The sequence below is a fragment of the Marmota flaviventris genome, chromosome 12 (assembly GCF_047511675.1).
Source record: "Marmota flaviventris isolate mMarFla1 chromosome 12, mMarFla1.hap1, whole genome shotgun sequence".
Classification (NCBI taxonomy): Eukaryota; Metazoa; Chordata; class Mammalia; order Rodentia; family Sciuridae; genus Marmota; species Marmota flaviventris.
Genome location: NC_092509.1, coordinates 98793397 through 98819448, shown reverse-complemented (window position 1 = coordinate 98819448; position 26052 = coordinate 98793397). Strand labels below are relative to the sequence as shown.

The following is a 26052-nucleotide window of genomic DNA, read 5'->3' as shown; positions in this document are numbered from 1 at the left end:
ACGACAAATTGAGGAGACTCGGGTGACTGTGCCTCACCCCCCGTACCAGGAGACCAACTGCTTATGTCACCACTGGTATTGATGAAGTTCCCTCCTCCGCCGCTTTCTGATGACATCAGATCTCTGCCATGTTGGTATCCTATGCGAATGGCAGCATTTCGTTCCCCTTGCCGGGCAACCAAAGCACCGGGTGAGTCCTGACCGGCCCTCAGCAGGACCCGGACCGAGAAGCAGTTTCCGCGGGCTCCTAGCCCCGGGCCAGGGAAGTTCCGGGAGCCGGAACTCGGCCGCTCCGTGCTCTGTGTAAGCTCCAAGAAGCAGTCCCCGCGGGCTCCTATATCTCTTAATTTCATCTACTTCTTACCCATTTCTGTCTGTCTAGTTCATGATCTTTACTTAGATTACTACCATAATCTATGAACTAGTCTCTTAGTCTTTCACTTTTTCTCTCCGTTTTGTACCCCTTTCTTTCTCTTCTCCTTAGCCAAAGTAGTCTTGCTAAGATACACATCTGATCATGTCATTCCCCTCCTACCACCCAAAACCTTCATATGTTCATCCCCTGGTCTTGTGATCAAACTGAAAAGCCCATTACTACAAATCCTATCATGATCTCTCTCAGCCCTCGTGATTTACCACTCTCCTACCAACCACCTGTCCCCACCACATCCATACTACACAAAGGCTGCACTCTGAATTTCTTTCAGTGTCTCAGCACACCAGGCTTTGCATACTTTTATTACAGGTCTTTTCACATGCTATCCATTCCACCTAGGTCTCTTGGCAGGACACTTGCATATTATGAAGTCCATCCATTTGAAGGTCACAACTTCACTTAACTTTTTCCTCCAAGAAATCTAATCTGAACCTCCAATTTAAGATCCCCTAAATACTCACAGAGCCTCTTTTGCATTCTTTTTCATAAGTCTAATTTCATTGTACTACAAGGCATTGTTAACTCTCTAGACTATATATAAACTGTGTGAGCATCAGGACCCTGCCTTTCTTCTTATCTTGTGTGTTTCTTGCACCTACCTCTAGTAGAACGCCTATGTGCAGTACATAGCAAGTAGCTGTTGGATAAATAGATGGATCTATACAGAAATTCACTTATTAGCCTAATGAGAAACTAATGATTAAAATATAAATGTCTTTAAACTTCTCTAGTTCTTTCCTCTTTTATTAATCTTTCACCCTAAACCTTAATCTTAAGGCAGTAGTGAAGTTAAAACTCTAGCAATTAAATTCAATAAAAGAAAAAAGTATTAAGTCTTTTCACTCACTCTTTAATATGTTCATTGAGTTGGATTATGAGTGAAGTTTGATTTCATGTTTTTTTAATTCAGTATAGTTGTGTTCAATTTATATAATTGGTACTAGTAGATCTTAATCCATTTGCAACTTCAGAGCCAAAAAAAGCATATTATAATATAGTGCAGTTTCTATAAAGAATTTGTTCCCTAGTGTCGGTCATATTGGAGGAAAGTAGAATTTTCTACTCCCAGAACATATTTTAATATTTATAATCCTTCTCGTTACATTCACCTTCATTACATGTACATGGGATATCATTTTTTTCTGTGATGACAAATTTTCTTACCATGCATTTGCTCACTTTAAGTGACAATTTCAGGCTGACCAATGTCTTTCTTTATCCTTAGCAGCTGAGCTCATTAGACCATCCTGTCTGGAGGCTGAGAGCAGGGAGAGGAAGATCTGCAGCACAGACTGTGCTTCCATAAATAGTTTTTTATGTGGTGTATATTTTTAAGCTAACATAAAAATCAGCAAGTAACATGAGCAGCAGGGACACTATACTGGCTTTACCTGCAGTGCATAAACCATAAATCGAAATCCTCAGGGAAGATGCGTTTTTTTAGTACACAATAGAACTCTTGTGAATGAGCCCTACTTCCTCTACCCCAGTCCAGGGAGGAAAATTTTTACAGTGTTTACTTTTGCAAAATACCTGATTGGAAAAAATGAAATCTGGAGAGCAGGTATAATTACATTTTTCCCAAATAAGATCTCAGTGCAATTTTTTAAAACCTTATTGGACTACGTATAAATTTATTGATACTGAATATTTTTCATTACTACCTGGGAAATTTTCAAACAAAATGAGTGCCTTAGGAATACAAACTGGTTAAAACATAGGTATGTTGCTGTATCTACCTTGCTATCTAAACTGTCCCTTCTGGAATTCAGTGAAACCATCTGGAATCATAACTGCCAAGCCAAGCAGAAACTCACCTGCACTGAGTCCAGGATTTTGTGTGGCAATAAGCATTTTTAATTAAAAGTTTCCCAGTTCCTAAATTTGGAACTGATTCTGTAAACATGTAGCAGATTGAGCAAGCAAGTCCAAGCATCATTGGAGCTAGGGTGGTGGGGAATGTGGCTTTTTAAAAAATTGAATGGGTAAGCTGAGAAAAATCCAGCTGTGTTTTATTTTAAATTGCACTAATCAGAGTTCTTTTACTCCTTTTTCTTTCCCTTCATTAGTGTATCTACTGTTGGATGTGTTGGTTCCCCAGCCTTCACTTTTAGCTTTTTTAAGACTGATTTCAGATAGGGATGAGGATTAAAGCAACATAGTAGTAACAGAAAGCCTCTTTTGCCCTGTAGTTTATCTCTTAAATAGGTCAGAAGTAGCAGGTAATCTTCAACAGCAAAGCAATTAGATATTTAACCCTTATTTTCATGGTGCTGATGACATTAAAACAGAAATGTAAGTGGTGTTCCTTAGTTAGAAGTAAAATTGCCCCCTTGGAAGCAATTTTCCAGTTAAATCAAGAAATAGTCATATTGGAACCCTGAATTATTCTTTTTTTTTTTTTTAAGAGAGAGTGAGAGAGGGAGAGAGAGAGAGAATTTTAATATTTATTTATTTTAGTTCTCGGCGGACACAACATCTTTGTTTGTATGTGGTGCTGAGGATCGAACCCGGGCCGCATGCATGCCAGGCGAGCGCACTACCGCTTGAGCCACATCCCCAGCCCCTGAATTATTCTTATATGGTATTTAGGCTGATGGTGCAGGGGTTAGGGGACTCAGTCAGAAAAAGAACCTGGCCAGGGATCGAGGGACTTACAACATCTACTTTTGAGGCTGGATTAGGTTTCTTAATGAAACCTAATGTCAGAATGGACTGGAAAAAAAATTAGTTTTAAACTCATTATTCTCCCATTAAATTCTATTTTCCATTGGAGGAGTAAACTGTGGTGCCACATGGCTGCTCTAACTCTGTAGATGGTAGATTAAAGAAAAATCAATTCATATGAAGATACAAGAAAAAGTAAAGACTTGGGCGTTACCAATGCTTTTATATCAAAATATTTGCACAGAAAATGCTTCCCACCACCACCCTGAGCCATTCCCAGGCTACTCCATTTTCCTGTTTATTGTAATCTTGCTTCACTGGGAATTACTTCTGTCTTGACACTGTCTTCCTAATTCAGGAAGGGCTTGCTTATTTATTCAATAGTAATGTTGAACATGTGAGTAATTTGGTTTTTGATTCATGTGGGTATATATGCACATACTGAACAATGGGAGATTCTGAACTATGTATTAATAATTGAAATTTCAGTAATTAGGAAGAGTTGAGTTATAATTCCAGACAGTCACTATAATATGTTTATGGCTGCTATTGGAAGTTAGATTTCATTGAAAACACAATGAAAAAATAATTTTATCCACCTTCCTCTGAAAGAAGAACATATGTGTAACCCAGATAAGTTCATGGGTAAGCACTAGAAACAATAAGCTAGAGGAAACAGAAGTGTGAGAGAAAGATTTTACTTGCAAGATAGAATGTAGAAATACGTACTAGTGAGAGAGTAAGAATCATATATGAAGCAAGCTAAAGCTAATTAGATTTGTTCCTAATAAATTTTTAATATATGAGATTCTCCTCTACCCCCGGAGTTGCCTCAGTTTCTGCTCTACCGGCTTTGACTGAAAACTGTTAATGGAAATGGGTAGGGGCTTCAACATTCCTTCCTTTCTGTTTTAAAATAGTCACCTTTGCCAAGTTTGCAGAGCATGCTCTCTGTGTCCTTCAAGCCAAAGCTTCTTCCTGCTGCCTTCCAGCTCTAATCTCCTTATAGGTGTAGCACCATGGCAACAGGCCCAGCCTTGAGCCCAGGTACCTTGTTTGTGTTACCCAAGGGGCTAGATGCAGCCTGAAGGAAGAGAGGAAGGCATACTACTTGTCCTGCAGCATTTGGATGAAGATGACCTCTTGTACAGTGTTTGCCTTTCTGTTCTGCTTCTGTTGAAGACTTGAATAACACCTGGTGGATAGCATGTATCCAAAGATGGTATCAGTAACCAAAGTCAGCAGGGAAACCATCTTCTATTGGTTTCTGTCTTCTAAACAGAGAATCGTTTTCTGAGATGTAGTTCAGAAAGTGACTTGCTATATTGGACATGTGGCATCGCTATGATTTGGGGTTGCACCACCAGGTGGCTGTACAATTGTTTCATGTAGGTAGACATTTATTTTGTTTGAAATAACTTTGTGTTTTAGAAAACTTTTCCTGGAGAATTTAAAAAGTAAAGGTTAGCTTTTGGGCATACCTCCTCCTGTTTACAATATAACTTAATCTTTCCTGGTAAAATGCTCACCCCTAAAACATGAGAGGCTTTTCCCTCCAGGAACTCTTTCTGAGAAAGATGGATTGAAATTGTTTTATATTTGTTTAAGAAAGATGTTAGTAGTGTCCCATTGCCCCACCCTGGCTTCGTGTAGCATGTAGGGAAAGGTTATATGATATAATTAAAGCAAAAAAAATTTAGCATTTATTTATTTATAATTGATGTGCTATATTTGCAGCACATTACTACAAACATGTCAATGTCTTACTCAGAAGCACAAAGAGAAATAAATGTGAAACTATTACAGTATTATATTTTTATATACATTATGGCATTAGTACCTTTTATGCTTACCTTGCCTTCTTAGTAGGATATATAATGTGAACTTCTTTACTTTAAAAATTGCTGAATATCAGAACACACATTTTTTTCAGCCTAATCTTTAAATGGCAGTTGATTTTGTTAGGGAGAAAAGAATGGACTAATAAAGTCCTGGTAGTTTTAGATGTCTCTTATTTCACAGAGTTTGAAACAAATAGAAATGGAGAAAGAACAGTCTTTAATGCTAGTTTCTTGAATCGTATAACTTTGTAATTTAACTAAATACTACACTGGCATTAGTGTTTCAGTTCCATTTAATGTTACCCTGCTTATTTTAAGAAATGAATGAAGTAGTTTATTTAGTTTACTTTACAAAAACAAATGTCTTTACACAGGCATTTCTTTTTATTCTTAGTACTTCTGCTTGAAATACATGTATTTAATTCTGGGTGTTTCAGTCAATAAATACTATAATTATTGAGTAAAACTGCATAACCATTCAGTTCTGGATTCAGGAATATTGTACTTCATATTGTTTCACTCCTTTAATTCTTTCAAGAGGAAAGTCTGTAATACCAACTCCTATAGTGACAAGAAGCATGATTCCCACATTCTTTTTTAAAACAACTAGGAAATAAAATCAGCCAGAACATTTGAACAATGTCAACAAAGATCTGTTCTTCTATATGAAAGAGTTTGGGCATATTTTTTCATGGTGAGAACCTTTTTCAAGGCATTTTATGTGTTATTCACATTTATACTGTGAAGCATGGATAGAAGTAAAACCTTGCCAGAAAAGAATTCCACATTGAGGTGGAAATCAGGATATCTCCCTTTGAGGGAGTCCTATGCTAAAAAGTTTGGCACTGTGTGTGTGTGTGTGTGTGTGTGTGTGTATTTATTCTGTCAGAGTAAAAAGAAACAAAATGAGGGTTCAACCACTATTTTGTCAGTGCTTTAAGAGGAGATATAACCTGAATAGCATAGATTTCTGCATCTTCCAATATAAGAATGAGGTTAAAAAATAATGTTTGTGGAGGAGCTTTGAGCTCCTTTGAGACTAGTAAAATTATTGTTTTTGTGCTTTGTTGAAAAAAAAAAAAGTATGTCCGTGTTCACATGGTTGTATGGTTATGTGTGCCACATGAATATGATTACTACTATTATCATAGAATTTTAATTTTTTCCTCCTTTACTTTTGTCCTTACATACTTGTTCATTTTTCATAAGCCTTCATTGCACTAGACCCTCATTTCCTTGTTGGCCAAGGTAACACTACCTGAAATATATTCTACATTTAGGGCTCGTGGGCTGCCTAAACTGAAAGAGTCACGTTCTCATGAATCCTTGTTGAGCCCCTGCAGCGCAGTAGAATGTCTGGATCTTGGTCGAGGGGAGCCTGTAGCAGTAAAACCACTTCATAGCAGCATCCTTGGGCAAGACTTCTGCTTTGAGGTAAAAAACAAAAAATGAAAAGTAAGATTTTCTATCCAGTAACATTATGATTTCATTACTGTCATGTTCTGATTTGATGATTTTAACTGGTTTTCTGTTGCTAAAAATTAACTAATTGTAAAGGAAAATTGGTAATTTATTAAACAAATTATATTTATAATTAAAGGTCTTAATGCTAACATTTCGTTCCTTTGGCCTTTGCCTGCATTTTAAAAAGTTGGGGGTTGAGGGTTTATCTCAATGGTAGAGCACTAGATTAGCACCCAAAAAGAAAAGGGGAGGGGGTGCTTAGTACATCTCAGCAGAGGTTACAGAACTAACAATAGCTTACTAAAATGTTAAATTTTTTAGTGTTCATAAGGATGATACCTACTATGTTGTTATTTTTCTCCTGAAACCCTAAAGTCCCAATTTTAATGTTTTTTTGGGGGGAATTTGACTCAATATTTTTTTTAGTTACAATATAAGCAGTTTTAGATCAAGGCCTATGTCTTTATTCTATAATCCCCTGCACCTAGCTTGATCCCTAGCACATTGTAGGTGCCTAATTTCTTGAATGAACAAATTGCCCTTCATCAGAAAATAAGACTATCACATTTTATAAAGTAATTTCTCCTTCCCCAGCTAAATTTAAACAGTTGACTATTTGCATGTTAAATGTGAATATTGTGTGTGTGTGTGTGTGTGTGTGTGTGTGTGTGTGTGTGTGTGTGAGAAAGAGAGAGAGAGAGAGAGAGAGAGAGAGATTGTGTAAGTAATTATTAGGGTTAGAATTTAATTGAGTCCTATGCTAGATATTGTAGAAATTGAAAGATATTTGGTTCCTGTCCTTATGAACCAACACTGCCCAAAAGAAATATAATGTAAGCTACATATATAATTTTAAATTTTATGTAGTCCAAATATTCTCATATCAGCATGTAATATAAAGTTATCAATGAGATATTTTTATATTCTACTTTTAATACTACATCTTCAAAATCAGAAGTTTTTATAATTACAGCACAGCTCAATTTGGATCAGCCACATTTCAGGTACTCAGACATACCATGCAAGTACCTGCCATATCAGAACATATAATCTAATTTGATTTACATGATTATGACCTGAGATTGAGTTAATGTGTGAGAAAACTTCAGCAATTTGGGCAGGTCATTTATTAATGTTCTTTTTAATAAAAATCATTGAAATTTTCCTTATTTATGGAACTCAATTTAACAGACTGTATACTAAGCCCAGTGTTGGGTGGTAGGCAAATAGATGGGATATTTCTTCTTTTTTTTTTTTTCAATTTTTTTTTTAGTTGTCAATGGACCTTTATCTTTATTTATTTATTTATATGTGATGCTTAGAATCAAACCCTGTACCTCACACATGCTAGGTAAGCACTTTACCACTGAGTCACAACCCCAGCCCTTTTTCTTTTAATATTTATTTTTTAGTTATAGGTAGACACAATATTTTATATTTATGTGGTGCTGAGGGTCGAACCCAGTGCCTCACGCATGTGAGGTGAGCATTCTACCTCTGAGCCACAACCCCAGCCCAGGATGTTTCATTTTTAAAGGATAGTTATGGTAGTGGTCAGGTTAACCTAATAAATGACTGGAAATCAGCTAGCTGGTTGAATTATGGAAGAGCAATGGATTCCAAAGACAGTAATACAATATTATTCACTCTCTTTAATTTCATTTAGTAGCAATCTATAATATTATAGCAAAGGCAGATTTGAGAAAGCTGATAAACTGTTTTGTGAAACTCTCTTCCTTTTATTAACTTATTTAACAGAATTGAGACTACTCATTTGCAGATAATTTAAGATGTGGCCTAAAAGATTTTTATTTTGAATTTTCTGAACCTAGGTCAGCTGAATTCTAAATAGCCTTTGTTTCCATACCTGGAAATAGGTGTGGATGCTACCTTGAGAACAAGTCAAAAGGCAGGTATAGATTTAGACATAATGAACTTCCACTAGCAAAGATCATTTTAGTTTCATGCAGTATTTTAGGTTCAGATGTATCCCTAACTCTTAAATGATATAACTAGGAAAAAAAGAGTCTTACTTTCTTTTTCTTATTTCTAATCTTTATGTTGAAGGTCACCTACTTAAGTGGAAGTAAATGCTTCAGTTGTAACTCTGCTTCAGAGAGAGATAAGTGGATGGAAAACCTTCGAAGGACAGTTCAGCCAAATAAGGTAATAGTGACTTTGAGTGTCTAAAAAACCCACTTTGTAAGCATTAAATTGATAGAAGATAGCTGCAGTGATAACATCTTAATTTTTATAAAGCTTAACAGTTTTTAAGTGTATGTGCCTGTTATGACATTTCAGTCTAAAAATAATTTTACTGCAGATATTATTGTTATGATTTTACCAGTGTAGATAAGAACACTCAGAAAAGTTAAGTGACCTGCCCAAGTCAGAAGCAAGTATATAATAGAAATGGAATTAGAACACAAGTTTGTTAACTACACATCTCTTTTATATTTATAGAAACAAGTCCAGTTGCTACTAGTTTGGCTAAATGAGAATTTACTATTACAAGATAATTTTTTCATCACAAGTTAAATAGAATATATGTGGTTCCCTAGGATTCGAAGACATTCTTGTTTGAGCTAGCTACTATCTTAAAGTAATGAGATAGCAAATAATTTCATTATTTGTTGTCTACTCTTAATAGAGTGTATGATCGGCATCACTTTAAGAGGAAAATGTTCTTTTGAGATATCAGCTCACAAATTCAATTTTGTTGCCTCTTTGTAGGACAACTGCAGAAGAGCTGAAAATGTTCTCCGTTTATGGATCATTGAAGCCAAGGATCTTGCCCCTAAAAAGAAATATTTCTGTGAACTGTGCCTTGATGATACTCTCTTTGCTCGTACAACCAGCAAGACCAAAGCAGACAATATTTTCTGGGGAGAACACTTTGAATTCTACAGCCTTCCACCTCTTCATAGCATCACAGTTCACATTTATAAGGATGTGGAAAAAAAGAAAAAAAAGGACAAGAATAATTATGTAGGGCTAGTCAACATCCCCACTGCCAGCGTGACTGGTCGCCAATTTGTAGAAAAGTGGTATCCAGTGAGTACACCTACACCCAACAAAGGAAAGACTGGGGGACCTTCTATTCGGATTAAGTCACGTTTCCAAACTATCACCATTCTGCCTATGGAGCAATACAAAGAATTTGCAGAATTTGTCACCAGCAACTATACCATGCTGTGTTCTGTCCTAGAGCCAGTAATTAGTGTGAGAAATAAAGAGGAGTTGGCTTGTGCCTTAGTGCACATTCTTCAAAGTACTGGCAGAGCCAAGGTAAGTGGAAAAGGGAAATTGCATTACCTATACCTGAAAGCTTTTCTCTAACGTCTACAAAGAGATGAAGATATGGATGCTGAGGAGATCCAAATTAGAGAAATGTGCATTGTTATTGGTCACAAAAGAAAAGGAGAAATAAGAGTTAAGAAAGAACCTGTTAGCAGTTCTTAGATTCAGAAAATATAGGATTTATAAAACTTAAAATATAAAATGGAGGAACCAATAAATATTCAAAAGTCCATTTTCATGAAAGACAGATACCATAACCAGCTCTTTATTATCTGGTAAAATAAATGGTATGATTGACATGATAATCCCCCAGTGTGTTCAGATTCCTTATCTTTAGTTCTAAAGTGTCATACAGTGGTTTTCTTCCCCACTATATTTTAAGATTAACGGATGTCTATAGCCCTTAAGCACAAAAGGAGGTATTCAAGAAGCATGCTGGGTGTTAGCAAGAGTACTCATGGGATTAAAATCTTCATTTGGGATAAAAATACCAAGGGATGTTATACAGTTGGTGGCTGTTTCATAATAGCCTTATCTCATTTTATCCCATACAAAAGTAAAAGTCAAAAAAAAAAAAAAGAAATATGCTAATTGTAAGAACAACAACCAGTTAATGGAGTCTTTGACTTATCGGTCACATTTATGTTATTTGACCTTTAAATCTTAATTGGGCTGAGTCTCCAAGGTATTATAAGCAAACTGGCCATGGTAAGATTATATTTTAAATCCATAGATGTTCACTCCTATAGTGATTTATTTAGAACCAAACAGTAAAATAAAGTGCAATTAAAATTTCTTGATATAAGTCAGAATGTATCAATATGTTAGATATTTAGTTTCTTAACTGATTATCTTCTTGCTGATTATAATTTTTATGGTTAAATTTACTGATTCAAAATGTTGATCTTTCTGTTGTTAAAAAAACGTTTAAGAGTTGGGGTGAGGTGTCATTGAAATTTTGAGTCAGAAATTTTATGGATCTATTCTTTCTACTTCTTAGTTGCTGAAGGTTCAAGATGCACATGAGATTTTTTTAAACAAATAATATACAATTTATATACAATAAATGACACCCATTTTAAGTGCAGAAGTTCTGTGAGTTTTGACAGATTATGTACCTATTGAAACTACCACCTAATCAAGACACAGAATGTTGCCATCATCATTAAAGTTCATTTTGCCCCTTACCATAAATTTTAAAGGTGATTCCTAAGTTCACATTCTTGATATATTGTTGACCTGCTCCAGAATAAATTGCATTAATGTTTAAAATGTCTAATTTTATAAATCAGCATATTCCCTCTTTTGATTGGGAGCCCTTGAAATATCCTCAAAATATTAACATTTAATATATTTGATGTTATCACATTTCCAACTGAACAATAATAAACACTGAATTTTGCATTAGGTTCTTTTAAGACTGTTGAGGAAGGAAGAGACTGTTATTTCAGGGCTTTATTTCTTCTCATGCCCTTCTGAATGGATGGATGGATGAATGAATGGATGGATGGGTAGATGGGTGGGTGAATGGGTGATTGGGCAGACATATGGGTAGTTAGCCTAGAAAGTGAGTTCAAGTGATGAATTCAAGAAATTCCATGTTGATACTGTGAGCCAATTTGACGTTATATGTTGAACATTTGTTATGTGTCACAAACTGTTAGGTGCTAGAGATATGGTGGTGAACAAAAATAGACCCTATCCTTGGCCTCATGGGGCTTGCAGTTTTCTGAGGAAAACATGAATCATATGAAAACATATGATTACAGAAATAAATGTGAGATTGCAATGAGAAGTACAGAGGACAAAAAGATACGTAGCACTTACTATAGGAGTGTGGAGCAAGGAGACCTGATTAGTGGAAGCGTAGGAGCAGTGTTGGTCAGGGAAGTCTTCACTGAGGAAACGATGTGTAAACTAAGGGCCCAAGGATCCCAGGAATTAGCTCTATGACAAAGGGGGTGAGAGTGGAGCAGAACTGAGAACAGCATTTGTAAGGCTTTGTGGTGAAAAGAGAACATTATATTTAGAAAGATTTGGTGTTATGAAAGGACCTTAAGAAAGAGAGAGAGAGAGAGAGAGAAAGAGAAGAGAAGAGAAGAGAAGAGAAGAGGCCCCTGATGCTAATGCTGGAACAGAATGTAGAGATTCCTGGTAGATGAGGCTGGGAAATAGATACCAGGAAATATAGACACTGACAGACTGCATTTAGAATTATGATCTTTTTCAAAAGTACAATGGAAAATCTCTGAAGAAATTCTAAACTTAGGGGTAGTGATACGTAAGATTTTTCTCCTGAGTGCCTTTTTTCTTTTCAGTGAATCTGGTAGCTTAAGTTTTAGAGCTGCATTCCAGGATGTCAGATATTTTGCTAGTCTCTTCTAATGTATATTATTTATTCAGTTACTTTCTGCCTGATTGAACATTATTCTTCCAGGATTTTCTGACCGACTTGGTGATGTCTGAGGTGGATCGTTGTGGAGAGCACGATGTTTTGATCTTCAGAGAGAACACCATTGCCACCAAATCCATTGAGGAATACCTCAAATTAGTGGGACAACAGTATCTTCATGATGCACTGGGTATGGAAAAGGAAAATATCTGTTTTCTTTCCCTTTTAGTTTTAACTTATTTCACCCTCATGAGATAAATTATGTAGTTTAGCTAACTAGAGTTTTAAGGTTTTAGTTTCAGCTGTGAGAAGTCTCTTCAGGAAAACAGTTTATTACAGTATGGGTGGAAATAGCCCTTCTGTATATGCAGCTAAGTTCCTGATTTTTACATATAGCAATATTAGTGGGTGTTACTACTACACGAGAGGTGGCCTATTTCCCCCAAGTGGTGAGTTTTAAATCATAGTACAAATATATTACCTAATTCTTAAAAGAGTTAGCCTAACATTTGTTATCATGCATAACAAACCTCTAATCAAAACTGAAGAAACTCTTGCCAGCCTATAGTTCCAAATTTCTGACTTCAAGGTCTAGAATTTTCTGTTGTTGTTGCTTGTTAGCTTATTTTTTGTGCTACTGGGGCTTGAACCCAGTGGTGCCCTACACTGAGCTACCTCCCAACCCTCTGTTTTGTTTTGTTTTCTTTTTTGAGACAAGATCTCACTAAATTGTCCACTTTGGCCTCGAACTTATGATCCTCCTATCTCAGCTTGAGTCACTGGGATTATAAATGTTCCACCACCACACCCAGGTGGATTTTTTTTTAACATAACAGATTTTTGTCCAATCATTAGCTCTTATTGACTTGGCTGCTCACTTATTTCAGACTTGGTCATGAACTCAGTCATTAACTATTAGAAGTAGGGCACCGTCTGGGCTCTGTGGTGTGTACCATTGCTGGCCTATAGAACCATGAAGTGAGCCATATGTGAGTGATGTTATATATTCATTTTTGGAGTAATTTTAAATTTTCTAGTAGTCTTAATATAAAAAGAATAAAGAGAAGCAGGTTAAATAAACAGCATATTTTATATAACCCAGTGTATTCAAATATAACTTAACTAATCAATGTAGAAATTATTGATGAGGGATCTTATAGTCTTCATATTCTGAAATTCAGTGAATAGTTTATAGTTACTGAAAATTTTAATTTGCACTAGCCGCATTTCTGGTGCCCCATTTCTGTTACACTTAGTAAAGGTATGTTGGTGACTGGAGATTCTTGTTCTTAAGGATCTTACAATATAGGAAATAAGAGTTTTCCCAGTAACCAAAGAAAGAGAAATCCTGTTTTCTCAAATAATTTTTTAAAATTAATTTCAACTTGACAGAATGTAAACTTTCCCTTATGGTGTGTGTATACCTAGAATGGTAGGAAGGTTGTAAACATACTTTGGGCAAGAGCAATGACAGGGATTAGCATGGGAGGTTGAGGGGACTGCATGAACAAAAAGAGAGATAAGAGAGTTGGACGTAGTGACACAAGCCAATAATCTCAGCTTCTGGGAAGCTGAGGCACTGAGGCAGAAGCATTGCAAGTTTGAGTCCAGCCTCAGCAATTTAGCAAAACCCTGTCTCAAAATAAAAAATAAAAAAGGAATGTGGATATAGCTCAGTGGTAAAGCACTGCTGGGTTCAATCCCCAGTACCAAAAAAAAAAAAAAAAAGAGGTGAAAGAATCAGGCATTACGGAATAAACCATTAAGTGGCAAAAGGACATGAAAGAGATAAGTGAACAACAACAAACAATTAGAAAATAATTAGAGCCAGTATTTTCAGATCCTAATTAAAGATTTTTATTTTGTAGGACTCATTAGAAAGCAACTGAAAGTTTTGAGTATGTTATTTTCAATGAAATTAATGTAAGATTAATTAATGTAAGATTAATTTCAATGAAATTAATGTAAGATTAATTAATGTAAGATTAATTTCAATGAAATTAATGTAAGATGGATTGACAAAGAAAGCAACTGAATGCAGAAATCAGTTAAGAAGCCTGGGGCTGGGGTTGTGGCTCAGCGGTAGAGCACTTGCCTAGCATGTGCGAAACCCTGGGTTCAAACCTCAACACCACATAAAAATAAATAAACAAAATAAACGTATTGTGTACAACTAAAATAAAAATATTTTAAAAACTATAAGAAGCCATTGTAATAAGCAAGGCAAGAAATAAAGAGGTTGCAATGAGGCAATCTCTGCAAATAATAATAGAGAAAAGATGGATATGAGAAATGTTAAAGTTGAACTGATAGGACTTGGCAGCTTTTTCAGTTCATGGAAAAGTAGGAAGTAAGAAGGATCAAGTGTTATCTAGAATTCTGGACCTTTGAGAATGTGGGGGGGTATGATGAGATTTCTTAACAGAAATTATAGAAATAGTTGGTTTGGAAGAGAGGAACTGTTATTTGAAGTTCTGGTAGGAAATCTCAGGGATTTTAGGTAAGAAAGCAAGCCAGGACATCTGCCTAGCTGGCTGTTGGAAATTTGGACCTGACTTACCCATGTGAAGGGGAAAAATGAATCTATGAGGTTACCAGAGCAGGAAAACACATGAGCCAAAGACAGATCTCACAGTGCACAGATCTCTGGGTTTATGGTGTAGAAGAAAGAAGAAGAATCCAAAAGATCAGAGAGAGAATGCCAAAGAAAGAAAACCAGGGAAACACTAAGTCCTAGATAACAGTAGAGAGCATTCCTACTTATCTTCAACTCTAGTTGCATACTGCAGTTTAAGGTCTAATAGTAATTGATGAGAGGAATAGATGGATTTTCACTGACATTAGGAAAGGTACTGAAAGATTATTAGTCTCATTTACATAAAGAGCTTATTACAATCATAAATTATATGTCATGGTTCACTTTAATTTCTGTTGTCTTATACAAATCAACAACGAGACACCTCAAACAATATTCTCCATTCAAAGGACATAGGGGTGAAATTTGTTGACTACCTCCTTTGAAATCAGATATTCATATTCTAAAAATCAATGTGGGACAGGATTTCTGAGTGAAATAATTTCCAAATTGAATTGTGGATACAAGTCCTTTGATATGACAGTGAATAATTAAATATCTGATTAACTCAATGAGGCATGAAAATAGTTCAGTAAACACGGGAAGAAATTCAGGTAACCCCTCCAAGATCTCTGCTACCTTACCTGTTATCTAAGAAACAGGTTGCTGAAAATGGCTGCTGCTTCTAAGAACATAAACAGAAACAATTGGCAACCTATTCAAAACAGGGGTTGGATTGTCTTCTTCCCAAAGTTTTGTTATATTTCATACACCTTGAACAAAAAAATAGATGCATCTGTCTTTGAAAAATTCTCAGAGAGAATTGATATTGCCAGTCAACCTGTTCTTTAGCCTGCCTTCATTTATCTGAATAAAAGCATTACTCTTTACTGCATGGTCTCTGCCTCATTTAGGTTTAAATCTTCCATCTGTTAACCCCCTTTACCTACTGGATTGAAGTGATTCATGTTGGTGTCCTATGACACACAGGAAATACCATCTGTGAGACACATGAAATAAGTCCCTCAAAAGGTCCAATTTTCACCCTGGTGAAAATTGATAAAAGCAGATTTCTATATCCATACCTTTTAACCTATTCCTAACACATGAAATGTTAGTGCTAGGTAATAGTTAATGCTTTTCATAAAGAACACGTCATAGAACATTCTGGACACAAACTTACATTTAAACAACCTAAGCACCTAGTTAGGCTCTGATTATTTTCAAGGCTTCCTTGTCTAAGTAGTGGATCCAGGATTTTGATCCCAAATGTGTCTGGCTGCAAAGCCTTTACTTTTTCTATGTGCTACCACCTTTTATTTTTTTATTTTTTTTATTTGTTCTAATTAGTTATACATGAATTCATTTTGACATATTTTACACAAATGGAGCACAACTTCTCATTCCTCTGGCTGTACATGGTGCAGAGTCACTCCAGTAGTGTAATCATACATGTAAATAGGGTAATAAATGTCTGTCTCATTTACCATCCTTCCAATCTCTACAGCCCCATATCCCTCATACCCCTCAACACAAACCAAAGTTTCTTTCCTATCCCCTTGCCCCACCATGGATCAGCATCCACTTGTCAGAGAAAACATTTGGCTTGTGGTTTTGGGGGATTGGCTTATTTCACTTAGCATGATATTCTCTAGTTTCATCCATTTACCTGCAAATGCTATAATTTTATTCTTCTTTAAGGCTGAGTAGTATTCCATTGTATATACGTACCATTTTCTTTATCCATTCATCTGTTGAAGGGCATCTAGGTTGGTTCCATAGTTTAGCTATTGTGAATTGAACTGCTATAGATATTGATGTGGCTACATCACTCTAGTATGCTGATTTTAAATCCTTTGGGTATAAACCGAAGAGTGGGATAGGTAGCTGGGCCAAGTGGTGGTTCCATTCCAAGTTTTCTGAGGTATCTCCATAGTGCTTTCCATAGTGGTTTACTAATTTGCAGTCCCACCAGCAATGAATGAGTGTATGTTTTTTCCCACTTCCTCACCAACATTTATTATTGCTTGTATTTTTGGTAATTGCCATTCTGACTAGAGGGAGATGGAATCTTAGTTTTGATTTGCATTTCTCTAATTGCTAGAGATGATAAACATTTTTTAAATTTTTTTTAGTTGTTGATTGACCTTTATTTTATTTATTTTTATGTGGTGCTGAGAATTGAACCCAGTACCTCACACATGCTAGGCAACCGCTCTACTATTGAGCCACAACCCCAACCCAATGAACATTTTTTGATCGATTGTATTTCTTCTTCTATAAAGTGTCTTTTCAGTTCCTTAGCCCATTTATTGATTGGGTTATTTGGTTTTTTGGTATTGAATTTATTGAGTTCTTTATATATTCTGGAGATTAATGCCCTATCTGATGTGTGTGTGTGGTAAAGATTTTTTCCATTTTGTAGGTTCTCTCGTCATCTTATTGATTGTTTCTTTTGCTGAGAAGAAGCTTTTTAGTTTGAATCTATCCCACTTATGGGATCTTGATTTTACTTCTTGTACTTTAGGAGTCTTGTTAAGGAAGTCAGGTCCTAAGCCAACATGATGAAGATTTGGGCCTACTTTTTCTTGTATTAGACATAGGGTCTCCATTCTCATGTCTTTGATCCACTTTTGAGTTGATTTGTGGACAGGGTAATATCCAGAATAGCCAAAGCAATTCTTAACAAGAAGAGTGAAGCAAGAGGCATCTCAATACCAGACCCTAAGCTATACTACAGAGCAATACTAACAAAAATAGCCTGGTGTTGGTACCAAAATAGACATGTAGATCAGTGATACAAAATAGAAGACACAGAGACAAATCCACATAAATACAATTATCTCATACTAGAAAAAGACACCAAAAACATACATTGAAGAAAAAATAGCCTCCTCAACAAATGGAGCTAGGAAAATTGGAAATCCATATGTAACAAAATGAAATTAAACCTCTGTCTCTCACCACCACCTTTTCTGAATATCAGTTTGCTTCTTATTCTCTAAGCATGTTTCTTCCAAATTTTCATTTCCCATCCTGTCATAGCTATTTTTAAAAGCTTTCATTTACCTTAGTACTAACAATTTTGATATAAAAATGTTTCCTATTGCTACTGCTACTTGATTTGGTAGGAATTATTGCTCACCTTTAAGAAGTGTTATAACTAACCTGAACCTCAAATAATAGAAGGATCCTTGAAAGCTCCACTCTTTAATAAAGACCTGTTAAAGAAAACCAGAATACATCCTGCCATCTCTGATAAATGTTTTTTGAAATTAGGCCCTGTCGTGTATGCCTGTAATCCCAGCAGCTGGGGAGGCTAAGGCAGGAGGATCGTGAGGTCAGAGCCAGCTTCAGCAACTCAGCAAGACCCTGTCCCTAAATAAAATATCAAAAAGGACTGAGGATGTGGCTCAGTGGTCGAGTGTCCCCAGTACACCCCCCCCCAAAAAAATGTTTATTGAGCTCCAGAAGGCCTTCTGGAGTTTCATGCAGGGTTAACATTTGACCTCTCCAGTGCTATCTCAAAGTTAAAATTAGAATGCTTCAAGAGCTATTCAAGGTGATAGGGATTTGAACATGATTCGAAGCTTGTTCTTAACCTCCAAGCTTATTCATTCTAGAAATGAGACAGAAATGAATAAATAAGCACAAAACAGTATAAAATTTGGAACACTAGAAGCATACAGGTATGGTATGTAGTAAAGGATGAACAGGTAAGGTAATGATTTGTTCTTTTGGAGAATACTAGGTGTAGCTTTATATGGGATAGGTTGTATAAGGGCTTCTAAGCTAAATTTCTGTGGAAAAACATTAGGGTATATAAAAAGGGACCTGCTATAATTTGTGCCAGATTAAATGACTGTCCCCATTATAAGAAATAGGTCTAGAGAGCCTCACTTACCTCTGTGGGGTTGGAGTTAGGGTTAGGGTTAGACTTGGCACCCACATGGCCCCTAGGACCTTACTTAGGTGGGCTATTCAATCTGGCTCGGGTTGTTTTTCTACGATAATTAGTTTCTCTGGTAAAGGTAGCCTTATAACAAATTACAGGTTTGTGCTAATTTATTTGTGGGTTCTAGTAAAAGATAACTACCTTGTTTAAAGTCATATTGTTACTATTTTTATAAATACTATATTGATGATGTTAGTAGTTGCTATTATTCTACTTCCAGGTTAAAGAAAATAAACATGGTATGTGGGATATGAGAACTATTAGGTTCCAAAACAGTGAACTTTTGTGAGCAGTCTTTTGTGCTTCCCATATGAAGTCTGAGGGAAAAAAAAAATCCCATTATAGATTTTAGGACAGAAATCCTAAATCCTTTTATCCTATTCAGGAAGATACTAAATATAGTTATATTTTCTGTCATCTTTTCTCCTCAAATAGGGGAGTTCATCAAAGCTTTGTATGAATCGGATGAGAACTGTGAAGTGGACCCTAGCAAATGTTCATCTAGTGAACTGATAGACCATCAAAGCAACCTAAAAATGTGCTGTGAACTGGCTTTCTGCAAGATCATCAACTCATACTGGTGAGCTGGTGTCCATGGTAGACCCTTGCTCGTGGAACTTAAATTTCTTCATATAAAAGTCATCACAAAGGGAGGACTTAAGGGAAAAATTGAAAGTTACCTTAATATATTCCTAAAATATAAATCTCCATTTTAAGCAGATATTCTCCTTTTTTATTTTCAGCTTTGCCACAATTAATTTTACTGAAAAATCTGTGTGTCCTTAGCACACAAACATGATTAATGTTAAATTTGCATTGATGTCTTTGCCCACTGAGAATGCATGAATATTGAAAAGAAAGGGATTTGGGGAGAGGAACATTGGGGAACACAAGAGAAAAACAGATCCTAGTTCAATCCATGGACACTAATGATAACCATTGAGAAGCAAATGCTGAGAAACATTTTTTTTCCTTTTTTGGTACTGGGATTTGAAGTTGAACCTGGGGGCACTTCACCACTGAGCTCTGTCTCTAGTCCTTTTTATATGTTTTATTTTGAGACAGGGCCTTGCTAAGTTGCTGAGGCCAGCCTTGAATTTGCAATCCCCCTGTCTCTACATCCATGTCACTGGGATTATAGGCATGCACCACCACAGCCTACGAGAAATATTACTTCTTGAAGGGGAGTGTACAAAGGGTTCAACCATTAAAATAAACATCATTTTGCTAGTTGCTCTTGAGGCATAGAAAATAGGACAGAAGAAGGCCTTCTGGAGTTTCTTGAAGGGTTAACATTTGACCTCTCCGGTGCTATCTCAAGGTTAAAATTAGAAGAAGAAAACAAATAACTAGAAGGATGCTGACCACCTAGTACACTGTGCTTCACTGGGAGTTTAAATACCCATCCAGGATGGTATGCTTCAGCAGACCTCACAGTTTTTAAAAGCTTTCATTTACCTTAGTACTAACAATTTTGATATAAAAATTGTTTCCTATTGATTTTGTAAGAATTATTGCACACCTTTAAGAATTGTTATAACTAGCCTAACCTCAAGTAATAGAAGGATCCTTGAAAGCTCCACTCTTCTTTAATAAAGAACTGTTAAAGAAAACCAAAATACAATGCACAGTTTACCTTTTTGTTGTTTTTGTTGAAAGAAACTCAGATCTCAATTATAAAGTTTAGAAGTGGAGATTTATGTTTGCCTAAATCTGTAAAATATAAATAGCATGAGTTATTAAAAACAGCCACTTTCCACAAAATGGATAAAGACTAAATTCAAATGCAGAAAATATTAAAATTTTATAGTAATAAAAATTTCAATTATAGAAAAAATAAGTATTCAGAATGGCCAATTTTGAGATTGAGGAATGTGGGCACTGATGTTTGTCTTGCTGGTTTGGGGATAATTTGATAAATGTATATAAATAAAAATGTTTATTTCCTTTCTTCTAACAGTTCATAAGCGAAGTACTTTTGAACTATCTATATAATCTTTCCCATAATTTTAATTCTACATCCTCTAAAACCCAAAGTATTTTTCTAGCTTTCTAGCTTTTCTAATCTTGAATAGCTGTGTTCATGAATTTTAGTCATTGCTGTACCCCCAGAAATTGGTGAGATTGTGGAAGATTTTTGATGAACAATCTTTAGAGAAATCACAGTAAGCTGTACTAAACTAGATGGTTTCGTCAGGAGTCTCATGACATTTACCCTTTTTGCAAAACTAAATATACATTAATTCAGAGTTTTGTAGTTTCCAGTTTCCAGTCTCCATCTGGTTTTCTGTGATTTCCTCACCACCTCTCTGCCATGAATTGGGCAGATCCTCATCTTTGCGTCTCTCCTAGGTCTTCCTATAGCCTGACTGTAATACAGAGGTGGGCTGAGTCAGAGTGGGATCATTTGTGCTTTCATGGGTTATGGTATTTTCGTATTTAGAGGTTTTTGATTTTTTTTTCTTCCTTCCCCAGTGTTTTCCCTCGTGAATTGAAAGAAGTGTTTGCATCATGGAAACAGCAGTGCCTGAACCGCGGCAAGCAAGACATCAGTGAGCGGCTCATTAGTGCCTCATTGTTTCTCCGTTTTCTTTGCCCAGCCATTATGTCTCCCAGTCTCTTCAACCTTATGCAAGAGTATCCTGATGACCGTACATCTCGGACTCTAACTCTTATTGCCAAGGTCATTCAGAACCTGGCCAACTTTGCCAAGTAGGTGATGCTACCTACCATAACCACTCTAAAAACACATGGTTTTAAAAAAAAATAACATGAGTCCTAAAATTTGGATCAGACTGATGAGCCTCATTACTCCCTATTACCAGATTTTTTTGTTATCAATAAAAATTGAAAAACAGCAAAAAATTGGAAGTAAATATTAAATAACCATAGTATACACATTCAGTGAAATATTCATAGCCACTTAAAACATTGTTTTCAAAGAACAAAAATATGGAAAATGTTGAAGATAAAATTAAGTGAAAAGTACTAAAAAAAAGGACGATATAACATGATACATATGTTATAATTCTAGCAATATGAAAACACAAGAATCTAAGGAAGAACAGTAAGATGAATTTTTATTTATTTTTACATGGTATTGAGAATCAAACCCAGTACCTCACACATGCAAGGCAAGTGTGCTACTGCTGAGCCACAGTCCCAGACCAAAACTTGGATTTTAAATTGAAAAAAAATCTGTAAACATTATTTGGGGGACAATTGGTAGAATTTAAATATGGACTGTAGATGATTCATAAATCATGTTTTTAAAGTTTTAGCATGAAGATGGCATTGGCTTATGTAGAGATACTCCTTTTTTCTGAATAAAATGATGCTAAGTATTCAGAGGTGATAATGTCTATAACTTAGTTTAAAACAGTTCAAAAAAATAGCATAATATATATATAGAGAAGAGTGAAAGCAAATTTGACAAAATTTTAACATTTGGTTAATGTAGATGAAAGATATATAGTGTTCATTGTGTATTTTAACCTTTTTAAAAAAAAAATTTAAAAAGTTAGGAGACTATAATTGTACTTAAATGTAAATAGCAGATATGTTTTAGTAGGTAAATGGATGTACCCATAATTTATCTTTCTGAAGAAAGAAAAATGAAACATTTTTCATTGTTTTTAACTTTTTCTTCAGTAAGTTTGTATTGTTTTATAATTTATTGAAAATAAGTTTTAAAAATAACTGGAAAAGAATTCACACTTGCAAAATTGATCATAGATGTATTTAATATTAAGGCTTAAAAACAAGTTTCTATTAGTAGTATGTTGAAGAAAATAATTAAAACTTTAATGAAAGAGGATTTTTTTAGTATAAATTGTGATTTTTTTATAAGTCCACTATTTTAATTTTGTGTACCCTGTATATATAAGCCAAAGCAGAAATATAAAATACTTACCCATATTTGAGCTAATTCTGATAAAAAAAATTATTTCTAGATTATTTTTGAACAAGTTTTTTTATAGAGTTAAATAGTCTCCGAAGATAGCTAGAACCTATTTAGTAGAAATAATGAACACAACCAAAGGCTTAAAGAAGAAAAAGAATAAGTAGTTTCCCCTTATCCAAGATTTTGCTTTCCAAGGTTTTAGTTTTACCCATGGTCACCCATGATTCAAAAATATTAAATTAAAGATTTCAGAAATAATAAGTTTAAAATTAAATGCCATTTTGAGTAGCATAAGGAGATGTCATGCTGTCCAGCTCTGTCTCACACAGGGCATGAATCATACCTTTGTTCCGTGTATTCATGTTGTATTTGCTACCAACTTCTTGTTAGTAACCATCTTGGCTGTCAGATTGTCGAAGTATCATAGTGCTTGTGTTCAAGTAACCTTATTTTACTTAACAGAACAAGAGTTTTGATGTTAGAAATTCAGAGATGCTAAAGAGAAGCTATAGAGGCTGTGTTTAAGTGAAAAGGTGAAAGTTTATCATAGTTATGTATGTGTGGGGGAAAGCATAGTATATATAGGGTTCTGCACTACTCACAGTTTCAGGCATTCATTGAAGGTCTTGTACTAAATACCATGGATAAGGGGGAAGAAGTGAAATACTGTATAATGTATTTAGGAAACTCTGAAGAAACAATCAATATTAAAATTTACACTGGTGAACATTTAGTCGATAAATAAGGGCTATATCATAGAGAGCTTTAAATACCAGAGCAGGGGGAAATGAGTCTAGGCTTAACCCTATAGTGAGAATAGAAAGCTATTCAGTTTTTTGGTATATATTAAATATTAAGAAACTAGATTTTTTTAGGGCTGCAGGGGATGTAACTTGGTGATAGTTCACTTTCCTAGCATGTTGGAGGACCTGTGTTCTATCATCCCCAGTACCACTCAAAAAAAAAAAAAAGAAAAATATATTTTAGTACTCTCATTTACAGAAAAACAAAATGAGTTGTTATCTCTACAATTTTTTAAATTTTTATAACTCTGTATAAAGTCAACTTAAAATGATCATCTCTCTTTTCTTTCTCATTTTCTCACTCTCTGCGTCAGGTTTGGTAACAAAGAGGAATACATGGCATTCATGAATGATTTTTTAGAACATGAATGGGGTGGAATGAAGCGCTTTCTCTTGGAGATTTCTAATCCAGACACCATCTCAAACACCCCAGGCTTTGATGGTTACATTGATCTGGGCCGAGAGCTTTCAGTTTTGCATTCCTTACTGTGGGAAGTAGTTTCCCAACTTGATAAGGTAAAGTAGGCTGGATGAGTGATGGGAACTGGGAGATAGTGCATCTGTTCGGTGCATCTGAATTCTGGAATGAGAGCACTACCCTTTCTGCTAATTGAAAGCAACCTTTTGCCCTAGATATCAGAAAGCAAATGGTTATCATTGCTGAGCAAATATTGTGATCTGCAGCCGTGAAATTCTAGAAAATAATGAAATCATTAACATTTTTAAAATAATTAACTGAGTTAATGAAATATATTTCTATAAATTCATATATAATACATATCTGAAACTTGCCTAGAAATTAATAGAAAATATTGGTACATACATCCTTATCATGTATAAGATGATATGAAATTTCATTCTAGTAATTTCTAACAAAAGGACAGACATAGAAAATGCTGTTTATCATGTTTATAGCTTTACCTATGAAAGATTTTTTTATTCTACAAGTTTAAGTTTATAGTTATTAGTGCTGAGTCTTATGGGGTATGAAAATCCTATTTTTTCTACAGATATGAATTAAGAATATATAAATCTATTATTATTTTCTGACAGAAAGAATGTTATTATGTGTTAATATTCTATTAATAAGTAAATGTAAAGCATGCCAATCATTTTCTTTCTTCTGGAATTTGACAAAAAAAGAACAGGCTTATAGTAGAAAACAGTTTAGTAGTATGTTAGAGTAATTGTAAAAAACAAAGTTATTTTTCTGTAATGAATTGTTTTCCTCCATTTTCCTATTAATTATAGAAATGTTATATTAATAACAATTAGAGAGGAATAAAACCTACTAACAAAGATCATTTTCCCGAGGAAATATAAATGGGAGTGTGTCCACTGGTGCTTAAAACGTTTAGAAGACAATAAACCATTCCATACTCTCAAGAACCTATTCTTCATTTTTAGAAATGCAAGCTATATTTTAAGTTGCAGCTCTGTTCAGGGTAAATTTCTTTATTATGAATCATGGTTCATCATTATTCAGCAAGTAAAGAGATTCTTCAGAGGCATTCATTAAATTCATTCAGAAAAGTCTATTGAATGTTGAGAAGATAAAGAACACCCAAAGGCAGCCATGTAAAACTAACAGTTGAGATGGCCCCATAAGACCCCATGAGAAAAATTCCCTAAAGAAAAAAAAAAAAGATTGAGATAGATAAGCAAATACTGAAAAATTTTTCTTTATTGAATAACTTCATTGCATATATGGTTATCTTGTGAAGAGTCCTGACTTATTCAAGATCAAAGGCTTTTTAACAGGCTTTGATACATAAACATACTTTCTCCTTTTTAGTCTCTGTTTAAAAAGTAAATATCTCATAGACAGAATTTGCCCTATTCATTGTTTAAATAAAAAGGAAATTACATTATTAATGGAAACAGCTGGGAATGGGTCAGGGTTCCCAAGATTGACTAGGATAGAGGATGGCAGTATCAACTAACTGCATGTCCTGCAGTGCTCTGGATCCCTGTATGCAGCATCTTGTATGTCAGCATGAGTTTCTTTTCTCACATGATCCTTTTTCTTTGGAAGTTTCATCACACTAGCCAGTCCTCTGGTCTCAAAGTTCCTTTTGGTTAGAAGGTGTTTGGTTCCTCCCCTCCCCTTCCCCACCTTGGTCTGTTAGCTACCCAAAGATTCAGTTTGCTTTGCATGCTTACTTTAGTCGGAATGGCAATAGTTTGATTATTTTGAGCATGACTTTTTATTTGCATAATCCTAATTTCTATTTCCTTTCTTTCCTCAATGTCTGCTGCACCTTGTTTCGCCTCCTCCATTCATCTCGACGCCATGATTTTGCTGCTCCATAACAATGCATTATGAACCTGCCACTCCCATACGCAAATACCTACCCTTCCCTCAACCTACACCCCTCCAATCAATGGGCATCGTTGTCCCAAAAACAATCTGTGGTGGATGTCACAATGCTTATTATCCAATCAGGGTGAAAATTCCTTCCTACAGGCAACCGTGGCAAAACTGGGTCCTCTTCCTCGTGTTCTTGCTGATATTACCAAGTCCCTGACTAATCCTACGCCAATACAACAGCAACTGAGACGCTTCGCTGAGCATAACTCTAGTCCAAACGTTAGTGGAAGCCTCTCCTCTGGGCTGCAGAAAATATTTGAAGACCCCACTGACAGGTATGCAAAAGAGGGTTTGTACTACTCTCAGAAAAAGATAATGTTTAAATTTAGCAGAAATCTCTTTTG

The 26052-nt window shown here is 35.3% G+C and overlaps 1 protein-coding gene across 8 annotated transcripts in view; it reads left to right on the top strand.

Moving 5' to 3' along the window:
• Rasal2 (RAS protein activator like 2) overlaps positions 1-26052 on the top strand; it is a 343852-nt gene that overhangs the window by 295423 nt on the left and 22377 nt on the right. For 6 of the 8 annotated variants that reach the window (XM_071600283.1, XM_071600279.1, XM_071600282.1 and 3 more), the window contains 8 exons: positions 6225-6378; positions 8476-8574; positions 9142-9696; positions 12146-12290; positions 19066-19210; positions 21106-21342; positions 23652-23853; positions 25784-25983. In XM_071600283.1, the coding sequence (XP_071456384.1) occupies positions 6225-6378; positions 8476-8574; positions 9142-9696; positions 12146-12290; positions 19066-19210; positions 21106-21342; positions 23652-23853; positions 25784-25983 (1737 nt within the window). The remainder of the gene's footprint in view (positions 1-6224; positions 6379-8475; positions 8575-9141; positions 9697-12145; positions 12291-19065; positions 19211-21105; positions 21343-23651; positions 23854-25783; positions 25984-26052) is intronic. The other 2 variants (XM_071600280.1, XM_071600278.1) reach the window with 1 other exon arrangement.